Source organism: Muscardinus avellanarius, assembly GCF_963383645.1.
Source record: "Muscardinus avellanarius genome assembly, chromosome: 12".
Lineage (NCBI taxonomy): Eukaryota > Metazoa > Chordata > Mammalia > Rodentia > Gliridae > Muscardinus > Muscardinus avellanarius.
In genome coordinates this window covers 44,760,645-44,780,995 of record NC_137798.1, presented here as the reverse complement: position 1 = coordinate 44,780,995, position 20,351 = coordinate 44,760,645, and the positions used below count along the sequence as shown (strand labels likewise).

The 20,351-nt window shown below is 37.5% G+C and overlaps 1 protein-coding gene across 8 annotated transcripts in view; it reads right to left on the bottom strand.

Moving 5' to 3' along the window:
- Positions 1–20,351, bottom strand: part of MIA2 (MIA SH3 domain ER export factor 2) — a gene marked incomplete at both ends in the record, with an annotated part of 118,508 nt that overhangs the window by 48,460 nt on the left and 49,697 nt on the right. For 4 of the 8 annotated variants that reach the window (XM_080708204.1, XM_080708207.1, XM_080708206.1 and 1 more), the window contains 6 exons: positions 2,360–2,480; positions 8,509–8,631; positions 11,384–11,488; positions 12,492–12,563; positions 13,171–13,281; positions 16,715–16,786. In XM_080708204.1, coding sequence (XP_080564330.1) covers positions 2,360–2,480; positions 8,509–8,631; positions 11,384–11,488; positions 12,492–12,563; positions 13,171–13,281; positions 16,715–16,786 — 604 coding nt within the window. Of the gene's footprint in view, positions 1–2,359; positions 2,481–8,508; positions 8,632–11,383; positions 11,489–12,491; positions 12,564–13,170; positions 13,282–14,126; positions 14,154–16,714; positions 16,787–20,351 lie in introns of all 8 variants that reach the window. The other 4 variants (XM_080708205.1, XM_080708209.1, XM_080708208.1 and 1 more) reach the window with 2 other exon arrangements.

The window sequence follows — 20,351 nt, the reverse complement described above, 5'->3', positions numbered from 1 at the left end:
CTTTCTACCTGAGACAAATCATCCCTCTATCCAGCGTATCCACAGTGTCTACGATACCTGCCCATTTGTCACTCAATACCCATTTGCTATCGAATGACCTACTGCAGTATCATAAGTAAGAAAAACAACATTCATACAACTTTTACTTAATATTCTGTTATAATTATTATCGATTGTTTGTTTGTTTGTTTTTGGTACTGGGAATGGAACCCAGGACATAATACCTCCAAGCTACACTCCCAATCCTATTTTTGTGTGTGTGTGTGTGTGTGTGGTACTGGGGTTCCTGGAAGCCCTTCTACCTCTGGGCTACACTCCCAGACCTATTTTAAGAGACAGGGTCTTTGAAGCCAGAGAAGCTGGCTCCGAACCAGCGCGATCCTCCTGTCTCCGCCTCCCAAGTGCGGGGATTACAGGCATGCGCCACCATGCCCGGCATTCCCAATCCTATTTTGTTTTTTGTTTTTACTTTTGAAACAGGGTCCCACTGAGTTGCATAGGGTTTCCCTAAGTAGCTGAGGCTGTCTGCGAATTGCAATCCTCTGGACTCTGCCTCCCAAAAGCTGGGATTACAAGTGTTAGCCACTACACCCATCTCATTCTGTCTCTTATTTTGCCTAATTTACAAATTAAATTTTATCATAGGTATATAGGTATAGGAGAAAACACTATATATAGGATTCAGTACTAACTGTAGTTCTAGGCATCCACTGGAGGCTCAGAAAGTATCTCCTGTGATTAAGGTAGAACTACGATATATTTTTACTTCAGTAGTATAATTTTCTTCCAACATGTTAATAATACCATTAAAGAATTTATTTTAAGCCGGGCGTAGTGGCGCATGCTTGTAATCCCCGCGCTTGGGAGGCAGAGACAGGAGGATCTCGCAGGTTCGAAGCCAGCGGCGTGCGCTGGTTGAGGAGACCCTGTTTCCAAATAAAAAATATATAAAAATAGGTCTGGGAGTGTAGCCCGGAGGTAGGAGGGCTTCCAGGAACCCCAGTACCACCAAAAAAAAAAAAATTATTTTAAAAAAAACACCTATTTCTCCTTAATAAATTTTTAAATAATGAAGTGAGTTAGGTGACAGGAAAGAGAAAGTAGATAAAAGTTAGAACTACCACTGGAAAAAACTGGGTGAAGGGACATGGGCCCTCTCTATAATATTTTACCACTTTCCATAAATCTATAATTTCTGCAAATAAGTTTTTTAAGTAAATCAAAGAAATTAGCTTTTTGGTGAGCGGCTATGATGAAATATAATTTCGGGCCAGGTGTGGTGGCACACGCTTGTAATCCCCGCGCTTGGGAGGCTGAGACAGGAGGATCGCGCGGGTTCGAAGTCAGCCTCAGCTACTTAGTGAGGCTCTCAGCAATTTAGTGAGACCCTGTTTCCAAATAAAATATAAAAAAGGTCTGGGAGTATAGCCCGGAGGTAGAAAGCCTCTGGGTTCCACCCCCAGTACCACCAAAAAAAAAAAAAATTAAAAAAAAAGAAATATAATTTTGGCCAGCTCCAGAATGCTGCCAGCAATGGCAATTTGGGATGATCAAAATTAAAATGATATAGTCATCTGACTAAAATAAAGCATCATTCATTATTGATTTATGTAATGTTCATTTTTTAAAATTAGTCACCCATCTATATGATTCATTTATAGTACAGAGGAAAACAGGCATTGAAATAGTTATGATGCAATTTTGAAAACTTTGGAAAATATGAATAATAAAGAGAAGAAAAGGGGAAGAAAGCTTTGCAAATTTGAAAAACATGTATAATAAGGCAGGCATGGTGAAGCACACTTGTAACCCCAGCATTTGGGAGACTGAACCAGAAGGATCGCAGTTCACAGACAACCTCAGCTACTTAGTGAGGACCTTTGCAACTCAGTGAGACCCTGTTTGAAAATAAAGAAAAAAAAAATAGGACTAGGTTGTAGCTTGGAGGTAGAATGACCCTGGGGTTCCATCCCAAGTACCGCAAAAAAAAAAAAAATTCATACATACATACATACATATATATATATATATACACATACACATATATATATACATACACACATATATATATAATGTATATGTGAATAAATATGTGCGTGTGTGTATGTAATACATAAGGAGAACAAAGGGGAAGAAGGCTGTAAGTTGGAGAAGTTGAAGAAGAATTTACTGAAAAGGCAATATTACAGCTGGATCTAACCCACACTGTATGGTGAGAGAGAGACAAAGTGTTTCAGACATATGGACAGAATATACCAAAGAACAAGTGTATAAAGAACAGAGTGAACATAGAGAACAAAAAGAAAATAGAAGAGCTAGTCACCATTTTAGCAAAAGAGGATGAGTCATGACTCAATACCTAAGTAAGCACCAATGCCTGATTCACTCTTCATTTCCAATTCCAAGTTACCATCATCTGTTAGGTCTTCTCCAAGCACAGCAGTCCAGTCTCTCATCTTTAACAAGCGTTCAGTCAGAGACTTTACATTTAGCAAAGAAGAAAAATAGAGTGAGTAATACTTCACATTAATATCTTTACAACATATGCCTTTATATGTTTGAAAAACAATCCACTGAAATATCAGCTCATGAGCTCTTATTTTCTCTTGGTTACTAAGATATGTAAATAATCTTAAAAACTATGACATATGTTAGTTGTTGATCTCTGCAAGATAAAAACTAAAATTAGGAGCCGGGTTGATGGTGCAGGCCTGTAATCCCAGCATCTTAGAGGCTGAGACCGGAGGATGGCAGTTCGCCAACACCCTCAGCTACTTAGTGAGGCTCTTTGCAACTCAGTGAGACCCTGTTTCAAAATAAAGAATAAAAATATAGGGCTGGGGGTGTAGCTCGGAGGTAAAATGCCCCTGGGGTTCCATCCCCAGTACCAAAAAAAAAAAAAAAAAAAAAAAAACCTAAAATTAACCCTAAGTCAAATACATTATTTGATAATGACCTATTCTTACAATTATATTTTGACTGCGAAGTAGTTAAAAGTTTTCACAGAGGACATTTCTCACATGCCACAAAAAGAGGGGCTATTAAGGAAGTAAATTCTGTATGGTATCAAATCTGCAAGTGAGATATAAAATGTACAAAAAATATCATAGATATTCACTTAACTTCTTCAAGTAAACAATTAGCTAAGGAGTTCAACTGAGATAAAGAAAAAAGACAGCCAGCCGTGGTGGCGCACACTTGTAATCCCAATATTGGGAAGCTGAGACTGGAGGATCCCGGTTTGCAGACAGCCTCAGCTATAGTGAGGCCCTCTGCAACTTAATAAGACCTTGTTTCAAAATAAAGAATAAAAAAATAGGGCTGAAGGTGTAGCTCGGAGGTAGAATGCACTGGGTTCCATCCTTAGTATTGAAAAACAAGACATTATAAAAGGAAATTTATTTATTTTTATTGGTGAACTGTAGTTATACATCTTAATGGGGTTTAAGATGAGAGAGACAAACATGCACACATCCCTCATGTAGCCCTTCCCCAATTCCCTCCTCATTCTCTCTATCCTTTCCTTCTCATGTTGGGCTTAGTAATTAACTTTATGTTTGTGAATGTACATCATGTACATTAGGGAATTTCCATCTTCCCCCTCCCATTCCTCTCAATTAGGTCACCTAATTTACTCATCTAAAGTTTCTCCTTTGTCTAGAGTTCCTCCTATGACCCTTTTTCTCCCTAGCTTTCACATATTGGAGAGAGTATGATTTCTAGTTTTTGAGACTAATCTCACTTAGCATAATGTTCTCCAGTCCCATCCATTTCCCTGTAAATGAAGTAATTTTGTCCTTCTTTATGGCTGAATAAAATTCCATTGCGTACATATCCCATAGTTTTTTGGGGGTGTTGTTTTTTGTTTTTTCTATTACTGAGGATGGAACACAGGGATATTCTATCTCCGAGCTATATCCCCAACCCTATTTTTTATTTTTTAGTTTGAAACAGGGTCTCAAAGAGTTGCAAAGGGCCTAAGAGGCTGAGGCTGACCGTGAACCGTGATCCTCCTGTCTCAGCCTCCCAAATGCTGGGATTACAAGCATGCGCCACCACGCCCAGGTCATATCCCATAGTTTTGTAATCCATTCATCTCTTGATGGACATCTTGGCTGATTCCATAGTTTGACAATTGTGAATTGTGTAGTTATGAACATAAGATATACAAGTATTAGTAGATAACCAGAAATGGTATTGAAGGGTCATATGGTAGGTTCATTCCTATTCTTCTGAGGATCCGCCATACTGTTTTCCAAAGTGGTTGCACTAATTTGCAATCACACCAACAATATATTAGAGTTCCACTTCTCTACATCCTCACCAGCATTTGTATTTGTGTTTTTAATTTCTTCTTTTTTGAAGTATCTACTTAGTTCACTTGACCTTTTTCTTTTTTTGCGGTACTGGGGATGGAACTCCTGGGCATTCTACCTCCGAGCTATACCCCCAGCCCTAACTTTTATTCTTTATTTTGAAATAGGGTCTCAATGAGTTGTAAAGGACCTCACTAAGTAGCTGAGGTTGGTGGAGAACCACTAGCATGCGCCACCATGTCCAGCTCACTTGCCCATTTTTTTTTTCCAGTACTGGGAATGGAACCCAGGGGCACTGTACACCTAAGTGACACCCCCAGCCCTATTTTTAGTCTTTTTTAATTTTTGAAACAGTCTCACTGAGTTGCGAAGGGAATCGTTAAGTAGTTGAGGCTGTCTGCAAACCACAATCCTCCAATCTCTGGTCTCCACCTCCCAAAAGCTGGGATTACAAGTGTGTACCACCACACTCAGCCGAGTTTCTTGAGTTCCCTGTATATTCTAGATATTCATCCTCTATCAGAGGAATAGTTGGCAAAATTTTTCTCCCATTCTGTCGGCTCTCTGTTGGGGTTCTTGATAAGTTTCCTTTGCAGTACAGAAGCTCTTCAGTAATGCAATCCCACATATTAATCCACCTTTTAGTTTCTTGTGTTTTTGGGGTCTTGTTGAGAAAGCTTTTACCTGTGCCTATGTATTGACATGTTGGACCTATAGCCTCTTCAAGGAGCTGCAAGGTCTCTGCTCTCATTTCCAAGTCTTTGATCCATCTTGAATCGATTCTTGTGCAAGGTGAGAAACTGGGGTTTATTTCCATTTTTCTGCAAATGGTTAACCAGTTTTGCCAACACCATTTGTTGATGAGGTTATCTTTTTTCCAATGTATGTTTTTTTAATGTTTTTGGCTGTATATCGATTTGTTTCTGGGTCTTCTATTCTGCTCCACTGGTCTGTGTGTTTTTGTGCCAATACCATGCTGTTTTTATTACTATGGCTTTGTAGTCTAGCTTGAAGTAAGGTATTTTGATGCCTCCTGCATGGTTCTTGTTGCTGAGAACTACTTTGGCTATTCTGGGTTTTTGTTGTTCCAAATAAATTAAAGGACTGACTTTTCTATATCTGTGAGGAATGAGCTTGGTAATTTAATGAGTATTGCATTGAATCTGTAGGTCAGTTTTGGAAGAATGGCCATTTTGATTATATTTATTCTGCCCATCCAAGAGCATCAAAGATGTTTCCATCTCCTGAAGTCTTCTTCAGTTTCTTTTTTCAATCTTTTATAATTTTCCTGTAGAGGTCTTTTATCTCCTTGGCTGGGTTTATTCCTAAGTATTTTATTTTATTTTATTTTATTTGTGGGATATGGTGAGTGGAAGTGTTTTTTGGATTCCTTTTTCAGTGGATTTACGGTTGGTATACAGGAAAGCTTCTAAGATTGATTTTGTACCCAGACACTTTGCCAAATTTGTTAATCAGTTCTATACACCTTTTGGTTGAGTTTTTTGAGTCTTCTAAGTATAATATCATGTCATCTGTAGATAGGGATAGTTTTAGTTCTTCTTTTCCTATTTGTACTCCTTTGATTGCCTTCTCTTGCTTTATTGCTCTGGCTAGAGTCTCAAGTACTATATTGAAAATAAGTGGTGATTAAAGAAGTGAACATCTTTGTCTTGTTCTTGTTTTTAAAAAGAACTCTTTCAGTTTTTCCCCATTAAATATAATGTTTGCTGTGGGCCTATTGTATATTTCCTTTATGATGTTGAGGTATGTTCCTTCTATTCCAATACTCTTTAGTGCTTTTAGCATGACTAGGTGTTGGATTTCATTTCAAAATTAACTGAAATGATCATGTGACATTAGAAGTTTCCAGTCAGGTATGGTGGCACACATTTGTAATCCCAGTACTTGGGAGGCTGAGATAGGAAGACCAAAGGTTCATGGTAAGCCTCAGCTACTTAGTGAGGCCTTCCACAATTTAATAAGACCCTGTTTCAAAATGAAGGATAGAGCCAAGGCATGGTTGTGCAAGCTTATAATCCCAATGTTTGGGAGGCTGAGACAGGAGTATCGCAGGGTCAAAGCCAGCCTCAGCAATGTAGCAAGGTTTTCAGCAACCTGTTGAGATCCTGTTTTCAAATAAAAAAATAAAATCAGGTTGAGGGTGTAGCTTGAAGTTAGAAGCCACTAGGTTTAGTCCCCAGCACTAAATAAATAAATAAATAAATAAATAAATAAATAAAAATAGGGCTGGGGGTGTAGCTCAGAGTACAATGCCCCTTGGTTCAATCCCTAGTACTACCAAAAAAAAAAAAAAAAGTTTTTCAACAGTGCTTTTTAATTATTTTTGAATAAAAGAAGATTTTTTTTTTTTTTTTTTTGATGGTACTGGGGTTCCTGGAAGCCATTCTACCTCTGGGCTACACTCCCAGACCTATTTTTACATTTTTATTTGGAAACAGGGTCTCCTAAGCCAGCATGCGCGGCTGGCTTCGAACCTGCGCGATCCTCCTGTCTCTGCCTCCCAAGCGCAGGGATTACAAGCGTGCGCCACCACGCCCGGCGATTTTTTTTTAACACTACAGGTATCAAACAGCTGTGCACTGTATTTCTCTGGGAAGATCCACCTAAAAATTTGCCCTGCTCTCAAATTTTCATCCTTTAATCTCTTTCCTCTCTTCAGTGCTCCAGGCACAAATAACATGGCTTATAGTTTTAAGAAGGTTCATATTTCAGTCTTTTTCTGTCTAGATAGACTCATAAGCCCTGTAAGTAGGGTTAAATTTACAGAAAAATAGTAGAGTCATCCTTCAGTATTCACATGGTGTTGGCTCCAGGTCACACCCTCCTACACAAATATGATAATCCATGCACTTATGCACAAATGGCACGGTACTTTCATATAACCTAGGCACATCTGCCTGTATACTTTCAATCATCTCTAAATTACTTACAACATGTACTACAATGTAAAATGCTATATAAATGGTTAACATACTGTTTTATTTAGAGAATGCTGACCAGAAAAGGTCTGCACATGTTCAGTCTAGGTGTAATTTGAGGGAACTGTTTTTGATTCACAGATGCAGAACCTGCAGGTACAGAGGGGCACCTATATACCAAATTATGAATAAACCTCCTAAAGCTAGGATCTTTAAAATATTCTGTATTTTAAATAGCATAACTATTCTTAATAAAGCAACAATTATTTTACTATGTGGATTAAAGTATTAGTTTTATATCCCATTACTTAAAACTCCCACCTGAATACCTATAGTTTGAAAGCCTAAGATTTAAAAAATTAGGTAGGAAAAAGGATCTAGGGATAGGGAGGGAAAAGTCAACAAACCCTGAGAGTAATATCAATTATTTTATTCCTAGGATTAGTCCAATTTCAACTAAATTTATTTTCTTAAGTCTTCATTTCTGTAAAAGTACACAACACTAAACTACACTAGCTAATCTAGATTTTAAAGATACTCAGTCAAGCAAGACAGTGACTTATACTTGTAACCCCAGCAACTCAGAAGACTGAGACAGGAGTATTGTAAATTCAAGGCTAGCCTGGACAATTTAGCTAGACCTTGTCTCAAAATAAAAAAATAAAAAGGATTGGTAGTATAGCTTAGCAGTAGAGTTCCCAGGAGTTTAATTCCCAGTAAAGCAAAAAAAAAAAAAAAAAGATACACAGTTAATACATGCGACTATCTGTTGAATTTCTCAAACTCTTTCCAACCTCTTCTACCAGTGGTATTCTAGTATAGGTATTAAATACCTATAGAAACAAATACTAAAGAAACAAAAAAAGGACATAGAAAATGTTGATACATGCATTATGAATCTGTAAATCTTCAAGAAACATTTAAAAATCTGACCAAATACATAATGAAAATAAGTTACTAAAAATAGTTTTCAAATTTCCAAGTTAGGCCAGGCATGGTGGCACATACTTGTAATCCCAGAACTTGGGAGGCTAAGACAGGAGGATCCATGGGTTCAAAACCAGCCTCAGCTACTTAGTGAGGCTCTCAGCAACTTAGTAAAACCTTGTTCCAAATAAATTATAGAATAGGGCTGGGGTACAGCCCAAAGGTAGAAAGCCCCTGGGTTTCACCCCCCAGTACCACACAAAAAAAAATTTCAATTAGTATAAAATCTAGCCAACTCAATCACTAAAACCAGTAGAGCTATTTACCTTGATCTGATTTTCTTTATCTCTTAGAACTTCTTCTGCATGTACTTTGGAGTCTTCAATTGTTATTTTCTGCTTATTAAGTTCATTCAATTGTTCTTTCCATACTTCAGCTTCTTGTAAAAGCTGAAAGTGAAACATTAACAAAAAAATACAACTCATCTCATCATACCATTAGTAGAAGCACCTATTTATATATTTGTGTGTATCATTAAGAGATATTAAGCTGGGCATGGTGATACACATCTGTAATCCCAGTACTTGGGAAGCTGAAACAGGATAGCAGGTTCGAAACCAGTCTCAACAATTTAGCAAGACTCTCAGCAACTTAGGAAGACCCTGTTTCAAAACAAAAAATAAAAACAGCTGAGGATGTAGCTCAGGGGTACAATGCCCCTTAGTTATCTATTTGTACAACGGAATTAAACCCCAGCCTCTCACCCTGCCAGAGTCAATTCAAGATGGAACAAAAACCTAAAAATTGGAACTTTGAAACTACTAGAAGAGGGCATAGGACCAAAACTACAAATCAAAACTATACTCTTATTTCATCTAACTCCAGTTAGAATGGTAATCATGGAGAACACAAGCAATAACAAATGTTGATAAGGATGTGGGAAAATAGAAACTCTTATGCACTGTTGGTGGGACTACAAACCAGTACAGCCATTATGGAGATCAGTATGACAATTTCTCAGAAGATTAGGAATGGAACCACCATATGACCCAGCAATACCTCTTTTAAGCATCTTTCTAAAGGAATTGAAGTCTGAAGTCAGACTATTAAAGCAATAAATTCATACCCATGTTTTTAGCAGCCAAATTCACAATAGCCAAATTAATGGAACCAACCTGGGTATCCTCAGTAATCCCAGCTCTTGGAAGGCTGAGACAGGAGGATCGCACGGGTTCAAAAACAACCTCAGCTACTTAGTGAGGCTCTCAGCAACTTAGCAAAACCTTGTTCCAAATAAATTATAAAATAGGGCTGGGGTACAGCCCAGAAGTAGAAAGCCCTTGTCAACAGATAAATGGATAGAGAAAATATGATACAAACCAGTGGTATAAACCAGGCATGGTGGTATACACTTGTAATTCCAGTACTTGGGAGCCTGAAAGAGAAGGATTGCAGGCTGGAGGACAGCCTTAGCCAGTAGTGTAAATAATTTTTAAAAATATATAGAACTGGGGTAGAATGCCCCTAGGCTCAATCCCCAGTACGACAAAAAAAAAAAAAAAAAAGAAAAAGAATGTGAATTTTACTCAGCCATAAAAAAAGAACAAAATTAAGCCAGGTGTGGTGACACATGCTTGTAATCCCAGTACTTGGAAGGTTGAGACAGAAGGATCACAGGTTTGCAATTGGCCTCAGCTACTTAGTGAGGCCCTCTGCAACTCAGTGAGACCCTGTTTCAAAATAAACAATAAAAATAGGGCTGGGGGTATAGCTTGAAGGTAGAATGCCCCTGGGTTCCATCTTCCAGTACAACAAAAAAAAAAAAAAAAAAAAAGAACAAATCAGCCGGGCATGGTGGTTCACACACTTAATCCTAGGACTTGGGAAGCTCAGACAGGAGAATCACAGGTTTGAGAATAGCATCAGCAAGTAGTGAGACTCTCATCAGCTTGTGAGACCCTGTTTCAAAATAAAAATATAATAGGGCTGAGGGTATAACTCGGAGGTAGAATGCCCTCGGACTCAATCCCCAATATGACAAAAGAAAGAAAAAAAAGAACAAAATTATGTCATATGTCATTTTCAGGAATGGAATTGAAAATATTATGCTAAGCAAGATTAGCCAGTGAATAGTTTTGTTTTCTCTCATATGTGGAAGCTGGACAGAAATTGAAAAACAAGTCTTTTGAAGCAGAGACTCCGTGGATGAAGGAAAAGGTTTATGGAAAAGAAGATAGGGGATAGAAATGTAAAGAAAGTAACAACTGCAACAGTGCTATGTATTTATGTTAAACTACCAATGCCAATCTCAAAGACATGTATGGAGAAGAAAAAGGAAGCTGGACCTGGAGAGGAATGCTCATGGGTTATGTACATGCATATTCCTATCGCTTGACACCTCAGCATGAAGTATAAATACAAGGCACCAATAAAAAAAAATTAAGTAAAAATATAAAGGGCAGGCGATAGAGTTCAGAGGTAGACTGTCCCTGGGTTCAATACCCAGCATCAAAGAGAGAGTGAGGAAGAAAGAGAGACAGACAGACAGAAGTAGGTAGTGCTGCTTAAAAATAAAGACATGGCTCCTGTTTTCAAAAAACTTCCAAAAGGGATTGCAGAAAACAAAACAATTATTAAATGTTTGATAATAAAGAACATATAACCATGATATACCATATGGCTCTGACTGGATAGTATTCAGAGAACCGTAATAATCACTGAAATTTTTTTCACTAAGAAAACTGTAAATTTATTGGGAAAACAGAAGGAGAGGAAATAATATTTGAGTGTGAAAAATATTTATGTGTGGGAAAAAGAGAGTAATAGTTAAATTCTCATTTGATCTCCACCAGAACTAATATCTTTAGGTCTCAGATTAATAACTGCAATAACCTTCACTGGTGTTCTCTGCACCCCACCCTGTAGTTCAGGTGTTGGTACTAAATGCAATTTGCTATGATTATCAAAGTGCTTAATGCCCCAGCTTACTTTCCTTCCAGGAGTAAAAATGTAACAGAAATATACAAGTTTTACATCCTATACAAGAGAAACAGCAAAGCAAGCATGGGAGACTACTGCTCTTGTGCTCTCCAGGAGAAAAAAAAAACCTACTCCTGTTCCTAGCATGGGTCAGTCCTAAGTATGCCCAGAAGATTTATAATTACATATTCACAAGATGAAATCTCTCTACAGAATACAAACCTGTTTCTGGCTTTCCTGAAGTTGGGAATTTTCATTTAAAGCATCTTTTATTGCCACCTTAAGTCGTTCTTCGTTCATTTGAAATATTTTGAAGGTTGTTTTGGCCTAAGTAAAGCAAACAAATATTGAGTTTATAACAAATACAACATCTCATCTTTACACACTATCCCTACAATATAGAATGTAAACAAAGGCAAAAACATGCCAACATTACTAGCCAAGGAAGTATGGTACAGCAGGAAGAGTTAAATCAGAATCTGGGCCTAGACCTGGCTTTTCCACTAATTTTCTATGTGACCTTGGACAAAGGATTTAACCTCTTGTAAACTATGTACTATGCAGCAAACTTGTTAACTATTCAGTGTCTATCCTACTAAAATTTTAAACTCCATGGGTCCTTTTGTTATATTAATGTTAACTGTCATGAATCTTCGATAGAACTCAGTATACAGTAATAGTTTCATGAATACTCACCCAGTTAAAAAAAACAAATGAAATTTTCTGAAGTACCTCATATATTAAAAAATATATATAACAGGTGTGATGGCACACACCTGTAATCCCAGTACTTGGGAGGCTAAAACAGGAGGATCACAAGTTCAAAGCCAGCCTCAACAATTTAACAAGGCTCTAAACAACTTAGTGAGATTCTATTTCCAAGCAAAAAAACAAAAAAGGGCTTGGCATATAGCTTAGAGGTAGAATGGCCATGGGCCCAATCCCCAGCACATGTGCGTGCGCACACGTACACAGACAGACAGACAGACACACACACACACACAAAACAAAAACCCTAAGACTCCTCATATTTTAAATCCTAACATACTGCCTTATTCCTGAATACTAAATATATCGATTAAATGATTTTTTTTTTTTTTTTTTTTTTTTTGGTGGTACTGGGGTTCCTGGAAGCCCTTCTACCTCTGGGCTACACTCCCAGACCTATTTTTACATTTTTATTTGGAAACAGCATGCGCGGCTGGCTTCGAATCTGCGCAATCCTCCTGTCTCTGCCTCCCAAGCGTGGGGATTACAAGCGTGTGCCACCACGCCCGGCGATTAAATGATTTTCAAAAGCAACAGACCTGTTAATTCTTGTTCCACTTACTTCAGCTACTTGTGATTTGAGGGATTTTGATTCATCTTCTAGGGACTGAATTCTTTTTGAAATATCTGCCATCTGGAAAGATAGTTATCAATCAAATAATTATTTACTAAACTTCCAGTTTCTAAGATGTCATATAAATTAGACATATCATTTACCTAACATAAATGAGGGCTTAAATTAAGAAACCTCAGTGTATTTACCATACGCTGGAAGGGGTTGCATGTGAAAGTTACAGAACAAAAGTACCTAAATTCTGATATTTCATAGGACCTTAAACAAGTTGGACATAAATCCACAAACATCACATCTTACTAAATAATCTCATACACAAGATTTTCCTTAAGCCAGATTTTAAAATAGAAAGACAAAGTTATAATGTTCTCAGCATATCATGTAAGTAATAACCAATACCCACTATATGTATATGATGATTCATCTTAAATTATTTATATGAATTACTTCCATGGTATGTATAGAAAATTTCTATAAGGATATGCAAGAAACTCACATTAACATCTAGGAAGTGAAAAGAGTAAATCTGGAAATTTTTGCTCTCTATTTTACAGACTTATGAATTCTTTGCATTTTTACAGTACATGTAATACTTTAATCATTACCATATTAATTTTTAAAACTCAGTAATTTTATTTTTTTATTCTCCTCAAATCAGAAATCTTACCAATTCATCTTGTGCAGAATGTTTAGATTTCTCTTCTTCTAGCTCTTTTTCTAGGAGAAGTATTTCATCTTCAAGTTCAGATTTGTGCCTATCCAGCTTTTCATAAGTTGCCTGAAACAGAAAGTCAACTTTACAAGATATATGTCATGTGGATATTCTTAGTTAGGTTAAATCAGATGAGTATAATCAAACATATTGGCTTATATGTTACATATCTGGCTTATATATTTGCTTTTTTTTTTTTTTTTTGGTACTGGAGATTGAACTCAGGTGCATTCTATCTTCGAGCTACACCCCCAAGCCCTTTTTTCTTCTTTTATCTTTTGAAACAGGGTTTCACTAAGTTGCTAAGGCTGGCCTCAAACCTGTGATTCTACTATCTCAGCCTCTCAGGTACTAAGATTATAGGTGTGTGCCACCACAACTGGCTCATTCATTTTTATAATATTTAAATAACAGCAATTCTAGCAGTGGTCAGCAAACTTCTATAGTCAAAGAGTAAATACTTCAGGCTTGTAGGCCAGGTAGTCTCTGTCATAAATATCCAACTGTATCACTATAATGAAAAACAAAAACAATACCTAAATGAATACACATGGCTCTTTCCAATAAAATTTTATTTACAAAAAAAAGTGGAAACATGTATCAGTTTACTAACACCTATCAGTTTCCTAAGTCTACCCTAAAGCATAAAGAAAAAAATGAGAAATGAATCCAAGGAGTGGAAATATAGCTCAGTATATAGTACAGTGATTGACTAGCATGAATGAGGCCCTACATTCGATCCTCAGCACCATAAATTTTAAAAATAGCAAAGAGTAACTCCAAAACAAATCAAGACTACTTTATGGTAATAGTCCCCAGTGAATTATGACATCGTTTTTCTGACCTTTTTAATTTAAAGTGATTAGTCATTGGATTATTCCAAATGGATTTTAAATGCTGTAAAAACATACCTCTGATATTTGTGATCCTTCAACAAACTTGTTAAAAGAAAAAACCAAAAAGTATTATAGTAGTTAAAAGATTTGTTTATATATATTTCTCCCAATCTATTATAAAAATTCTGACTTGATTCAAAATTACTGGTTTGATTTTTATCTATATAATCCAATCAACAAAACTTTCTACAAATTAGATCACAAACTTTTTACAAATTATGGCATATTATAGTTTGAACTCGATTATGATTGCTGTTCCTGAAAAAAAGTTTAAAAAATTACTCAAATTAAAAAAAAATTTCAACTCAAAACTCAACTAATTTTACTGCTAGATTATATAAACTCACTGCCTTGGCAATATATTTTATTTTATCCACAATATCATCGATTTTGAGTAAATATCTTTTGCTACCCAGTTTTTCTAGTAGCTCTTTTGTTAGCATGTCAAATGTCTTCTAAATTTTTATTTATCAAATTAATATTTTACTCCTGAGACACAATGCAAAACAGAGGGTCAAAAAATAAAATACAATATTTTCAGCACGTTCTTGAGATTAATAGGTATCAACTGAAGAAAGCAAGGATTGAGAAATATGTTTTATTGGAAATCCAATTATAACTTTCTTTGGGCTCTACAGGAAATTCTGAATCATGACACATACTTTCTAATGATTACAGATTACAGACATCAGCAACTAAGAACTGCCAAGCTGGACTGAACACGTACACCAAAGGTACAAGGTCTACTGTTTTCTACTTACTTTTCTTTTAATTATTTATCTTGAAACACAGTCTAAGTTGCAGAGGGCCTCACTAAGTAGCTGAGGCTGGCTACAAACCTGCAATCCTCCTGTCTCAGCCTCCGAAGTGCTGGGATTACTAGTGTGTGCCATCACGCCTGGCTTTCCTTTCCTTTTTATTTTCTTTTTTTTTTTTTTTTTTTTTTTTTTTTTTTGCAGTACCGGGAATGGAACCCAGGGGTACTGTACCGCCAAGCTACACCCCCAGCCCTAGTTTTTAGTCTTTATTTTTGAAACAGGATCTCACTGAGTTGCAAAGGGCCTCGCTAAGTAGCTGAGGCTCTGGAACCGTGATCCTCCAGTCTCTTCCTCTCAAATGCTGGGATTACAAATTACAAGCATGCACCACCACACCCAGCCTTATTTTCTATTTTTAACATTAGCACAAGCAGACTTCCTCTAGAGTCCTTTGACACTACTCTGCTTTTTACAATACTTCCATCTCTAAAAAATATTAAGGTTACCTGGGCGTGGTGGCGCACACTTGTAATCCCAGCATTCCAGAGGCTGAGACAGGATAGCGGCTCAAGGACAACCTCAGCTACTACTTAATGAGGCCCTTTGCAACTCAGTGAGTCCATTTCAAAGTAAAGAATAAAAAATAGGAGCTAGGCGTGGTGGCGCACGCTTGTAATCCCAGCATTTGGGAGGATGAGACAGAAATCACAGGTTTGCGGCCAACCTCAGCTACTTAGTGAGGCCTTCTGCAACTTAGTGAGACCCTGTTTCAAAATAAAGAATAGAAAAATATGGCAGGGGTTGTAGCTCTGAGGTTGAATGCCCCAGACCCACAAAAACAAACAAACAAAAAATATATATATACATTTTATATAATATTTATATAATTACATTCCCATCATGTATCCTAATCGATCTTATTTAACTAAACTGCAAATTACCATACTTCCCTTCTTAAAATCAGATGGCTAACACTTGGCTCAGGAATGTCAACTGGGAATATTCCTTTGAAACTTCTCATTCAATGACATCAGTTCAGTAGGTAGCTTGAAACCAGCTGCGATGGGACTATTTTTTTTTCTTTTCTTTTATAGGTCTGGGAATGGAACCCAGGGGCATTTTACCTCTGAGCCATTCCCCCAGCCCTATTTTTTTATTCATTATTTTGAAACATGGTCTCAATGAGTTAAAGGGCCTAAGTAGCCAAGGCTAGCCGAGAACCGCAATCCTCCTATCTGTCTCAGCCTCCCAAATGCTGGGATTACAAGCATGCACCAACACCCAGTTTGGGAGTATTACCACAGAGCTCAACAAATGCTTTTCGGAGAATAGCTGTAAAATGTTTAAGAGCACGCCGCTGCTTATAATTTAAATCTCTGACATAATTCTAGTTAGTTCCTACTATCCTAAGGATGAAGTGAGGTAAATATTGTCACTACTGACATAATTTACCTCATCCATATATCCTTACATTTGTGAAAATTAATCCTATTTCTCCTTTCTAGAACAAACTGAGTCAAAAAGAAAATAATCATCTTAATGCATGTCTTAGAAAAGAATGAATAAATTCTACATAGATCTAGTGAATTAATTATGCCTCGCTCAAAACAAGTTGGCAACAAGCAACAAAAGTTCAAACTTTTAAAATATTTTATGCTACCTACTAATGTTGTTCCCTCTCTTCAGCTAAAGTCGTCATACCCAGTGATGTTCTTTCCAGAAATATCCATATCCAGAATATTTCTTTGAAATACTTAATTTTGAAGAGATATATTATTTGTACGGTTTATGCTACTTAGTAAGAATCTTTTCCCAGTTTTTTTAATTATACCACTCCTTTTTTACCTCCAAACTTTGTGCTTCTGTTGACTCCTTCTCAAAGCTGGCATCCTTTAGAGATGATTCCCCGCCTTCATACTGAAACAAGGCAACCCACAAGTAAGAGCTACAATTTTTACCCCAAATTTTATCTGGATAGACACCTAGGAAGCAGACAGGATGTATTTCCACATGAACGTTAGATTCACTTGAACTTACCTAGCTTTAATTTCTTCAAATCTGACAACTGTAGGAAAAAGCCGAGGCAGCTTGCATACCACAATGCATTGGTGTGTGCAGCACGGCACCCTTAAGACTAGGAAAGGTGACCAAAGTCCGCTTCCCAGAGAAGACAGGACTGTAACTCATATGAGCATTCTTTACTTAAAGGAGGTGAAAATTCTTTTTTTGTTTTTCCTTTGTACTGGAGCTTGAACCAGAAACTTTCTAACTTCAAGCTATAATACCCCCATTCCTCCTTTTTTTTTTTTTTTAAACAGGGTCTCATTAAATTGCTGAGGGTCTTGCTAAATTTCTGAGACTGGCCTCTAATCTGCAATTCTCCTGGCTCAGCCTCCCAAGTACCGGGATTACAGACATGTACCAGTGTGCCCAGTCAAAGTAGGTAAAACTTCTAATGGCAAGTTGTTATACTAACAACTATCCAAAGGAAAGCACAATGGCACACACCGATAATTTTACTACTTGAAAGGCAGACAGGAGGATCGCAGGTCTGAGGCCAGCGAGTGGTAAGTTAGCAAGACACCTTAACATTATCAAACTAAAAAAAATTCTACAAGGGGGCAGTAATGCAGTTCAGTTGTATATCCTTGGGTTCAATCCCCAGGACCACAAAAAAAAAGCTTATCCAAAGAGTTATTCAAAAAGTGTATTTTTACTTGTCTATTATCCCCTCTAACAAGTAAACAACTTCTTTAAGCACATTTAATAAAGAGATAAATTTAAATGGCCACAAGAAAAAAAATTTTTTTGCAGTACTGAGGATTAAACCCAGGGCATTCTACCCCTGAGCTACACCCCCAGCCCCATTTTTTATTCTTTTATTTGAAACTGAGTCTCACTAAACTGCAGAGGGCCTTACTAAGTAACTGAGGCTGGCCGTGAACCTGAGCTGCTCCTGTCTCAGCCTTGCAAGTACTGGGAATACAAGCATGCACCACCACACCTGGCCCAGAAATGTTCACTTTTAACTTATATGACAAATAAAGCAAGGAGTGAATATAAAATCTTTAAAATATAGAGAACAATCATCAATAAATGAAAACTAAGGACAATAAATATGCAATGGTATAAGACTGAACAAAATGCACTTACTTCAACACTTCAAAAAACAAAAGCTTAAAGAATAAGGACTAGCTGGGCATGGTGGCACATGCTTGTAATCCCAGCATTTGGAAGGCTGAGACAGGAAGATTGTGGTTTGAGAACAGCCTTAGCTACTTAATGAGGCCCTTTGCAACTCAGTGAGACTCTGTTTCAAAAGAAAAAAAAAAAAAAAAAAAAAAAGAAAGAATAAAAAAAAGGGCTGGGAGTATAGCTCAGAGATAGAATGTCCCTGGGTTCCATCCTTAGCACTACAAAAAAAGAATATTTTTAATTAAAAATAAAAAATAAACCAGGCATGGTGGCACACGCTTGTAATCCCCGCGATTGGGAGGCAGAGACCGGAGGATCGCACAGCTTCAAAGCTAGCCGCACTGACTTAAGAGACCCTGTTTCCAAATAAAAAGTACAAAATAGGTCTGGGAGTGTAGCATGTAGCCCGGAGGTGGAAGGGCTTCCAGGAACCCCAGTACCACCAAAAAAATAAAAATTAAAAATTAAAAAATTAAAAATAAGCACCGGGCATGGTGGCTCACACTTGTAATCCCCACACTTGAGAGGCAGAGACAGGAGGATCACGCAGGTTAGAAGCCAGCCTCTCGGGCTTAATAGACCCTGTTTCCAAATAAAATATAAAATAGGCCGGCCAGGCATAGTGGCACACACTTGTAATCCCCGTGCTCGGGAGGCGGAGACAGGAGGATTGCGCAGGTTCAAAGCCAGCCGCACTGGTTTAAGAGACCCTGTTTCCAAAAATAAAATGTATAAAATAGGTCTGGGAGTGTAGCCTGGAGGTAGAAGGGTTTCCAGGAACCCCAGTACCACAAAAAATTTAATAATAATAATAATAATAATAATAATAATAATGATTAAAGACTAGGTTGTTAAGCACCAGGCATAGTGGTACCCGCTTGTGATCCCAGCATTCAGGAGGCTGAGACAGGAGCATCGAAGGTTTGCAGACAGCCTTGGCTTCTTAGTGAGACCCTCTGCAACTCAGTGAAATCCTGTTTCAAAATAAAGAATAAAAAGTAGGGGCTGGGAGTATAGCTGGGAGGTAGAATGCCCCTGGGTTCCATCTCCAGTACCAAAAAAAAAAAAAAAAAAAGACTAGGCTGTTCTGAATCAACCTACCTACTAAGAACAAGAAGAGCCGTTATCTGAGGTCCTCAGGAGCAATTAGAACCGTGAGAATTTGTATTTAATAGGGGGAAACCCCCAGAAAAGCAGTCCAGCACTTCTTTTTCCCCTAGAAGTAGAGGCTGAGAGATGGGAAACTGAACAAAGATTTCAGGAGAATCACAGCCTGCTGAGTAGGATGAGCCAGAGAGCTTGGGCTTTAGGACAGAACCTGGTGCTTGGCTAAACAATAACCTCTCCAAAGATGTATACATCCTAACCCTCAATATTTCCAGGTATAATGAAGCTAAGAATCTTCAGATGGGAAGAACATCCAAAGTTACTCTGATGAATCCATATAATTCCAAGAACCCTAATAAAATGGAGGCCACAGGACTGAGGGTTTATGTAGCTCACTGACAGAACACATGCTTAGAATGCACAACAAGGCCCTGAATTTGATTCCCAGCACCAAAAAAGGGCCAAAATTAGGAGAAGGTAACAACCTTCTTAACAACCCAATTAAAAAACAAGCAAAGGAACTGAATAAACTTTTCTTCTGAGAAGATATACAAATGACCAAAAAGTACATGGAAAGATGCTTAACATAATTAGCCATCAGGGAAATGCAAATAAAACCACTTTACACCCAGTAGTATTCTAATCAAAAAGATAGATGATAAGCTGGGCATGGTACCACATACCTTGTAGTCCCAGTACCTTGAGAGGCTGAGATAGGAGGATCACAGGTTGGAGACCAGGCTCAGCAATTTAGTGAAATTTTCAGCAACCCAGTGAGACCCTGTTTTGAAACAAAACAATTAAAAAATGAGCTAGGTATATAGCTTAGAGGTAGAATGCCCCCACGTTCAATCCTCAGTACCACAAAAAAAGGATATATAATAATAGTATTGGAATAGGTAGAGAGAAATTAAAACACCCACAAACTACTGACAGGAATGTAAAATGGTATAACCACTGTACAAAACAGGCATTTTTTCAAAAAGATAAACACAAGATGGGCATGGTGGCACCCACTTGAAATCCCAGTACTTGGGAAGCTGAAACAGGAGAATTGCAAGTTTGCAACCAAACTCAGCAAGTTAGTGAGGAAACACTACCCCCATCCCATGTGCAACTTTTTGAAACCCTGTTTCAAAATAAAAAATAAAATAGGATTCAGGGTATAGCTTGTAGGTAG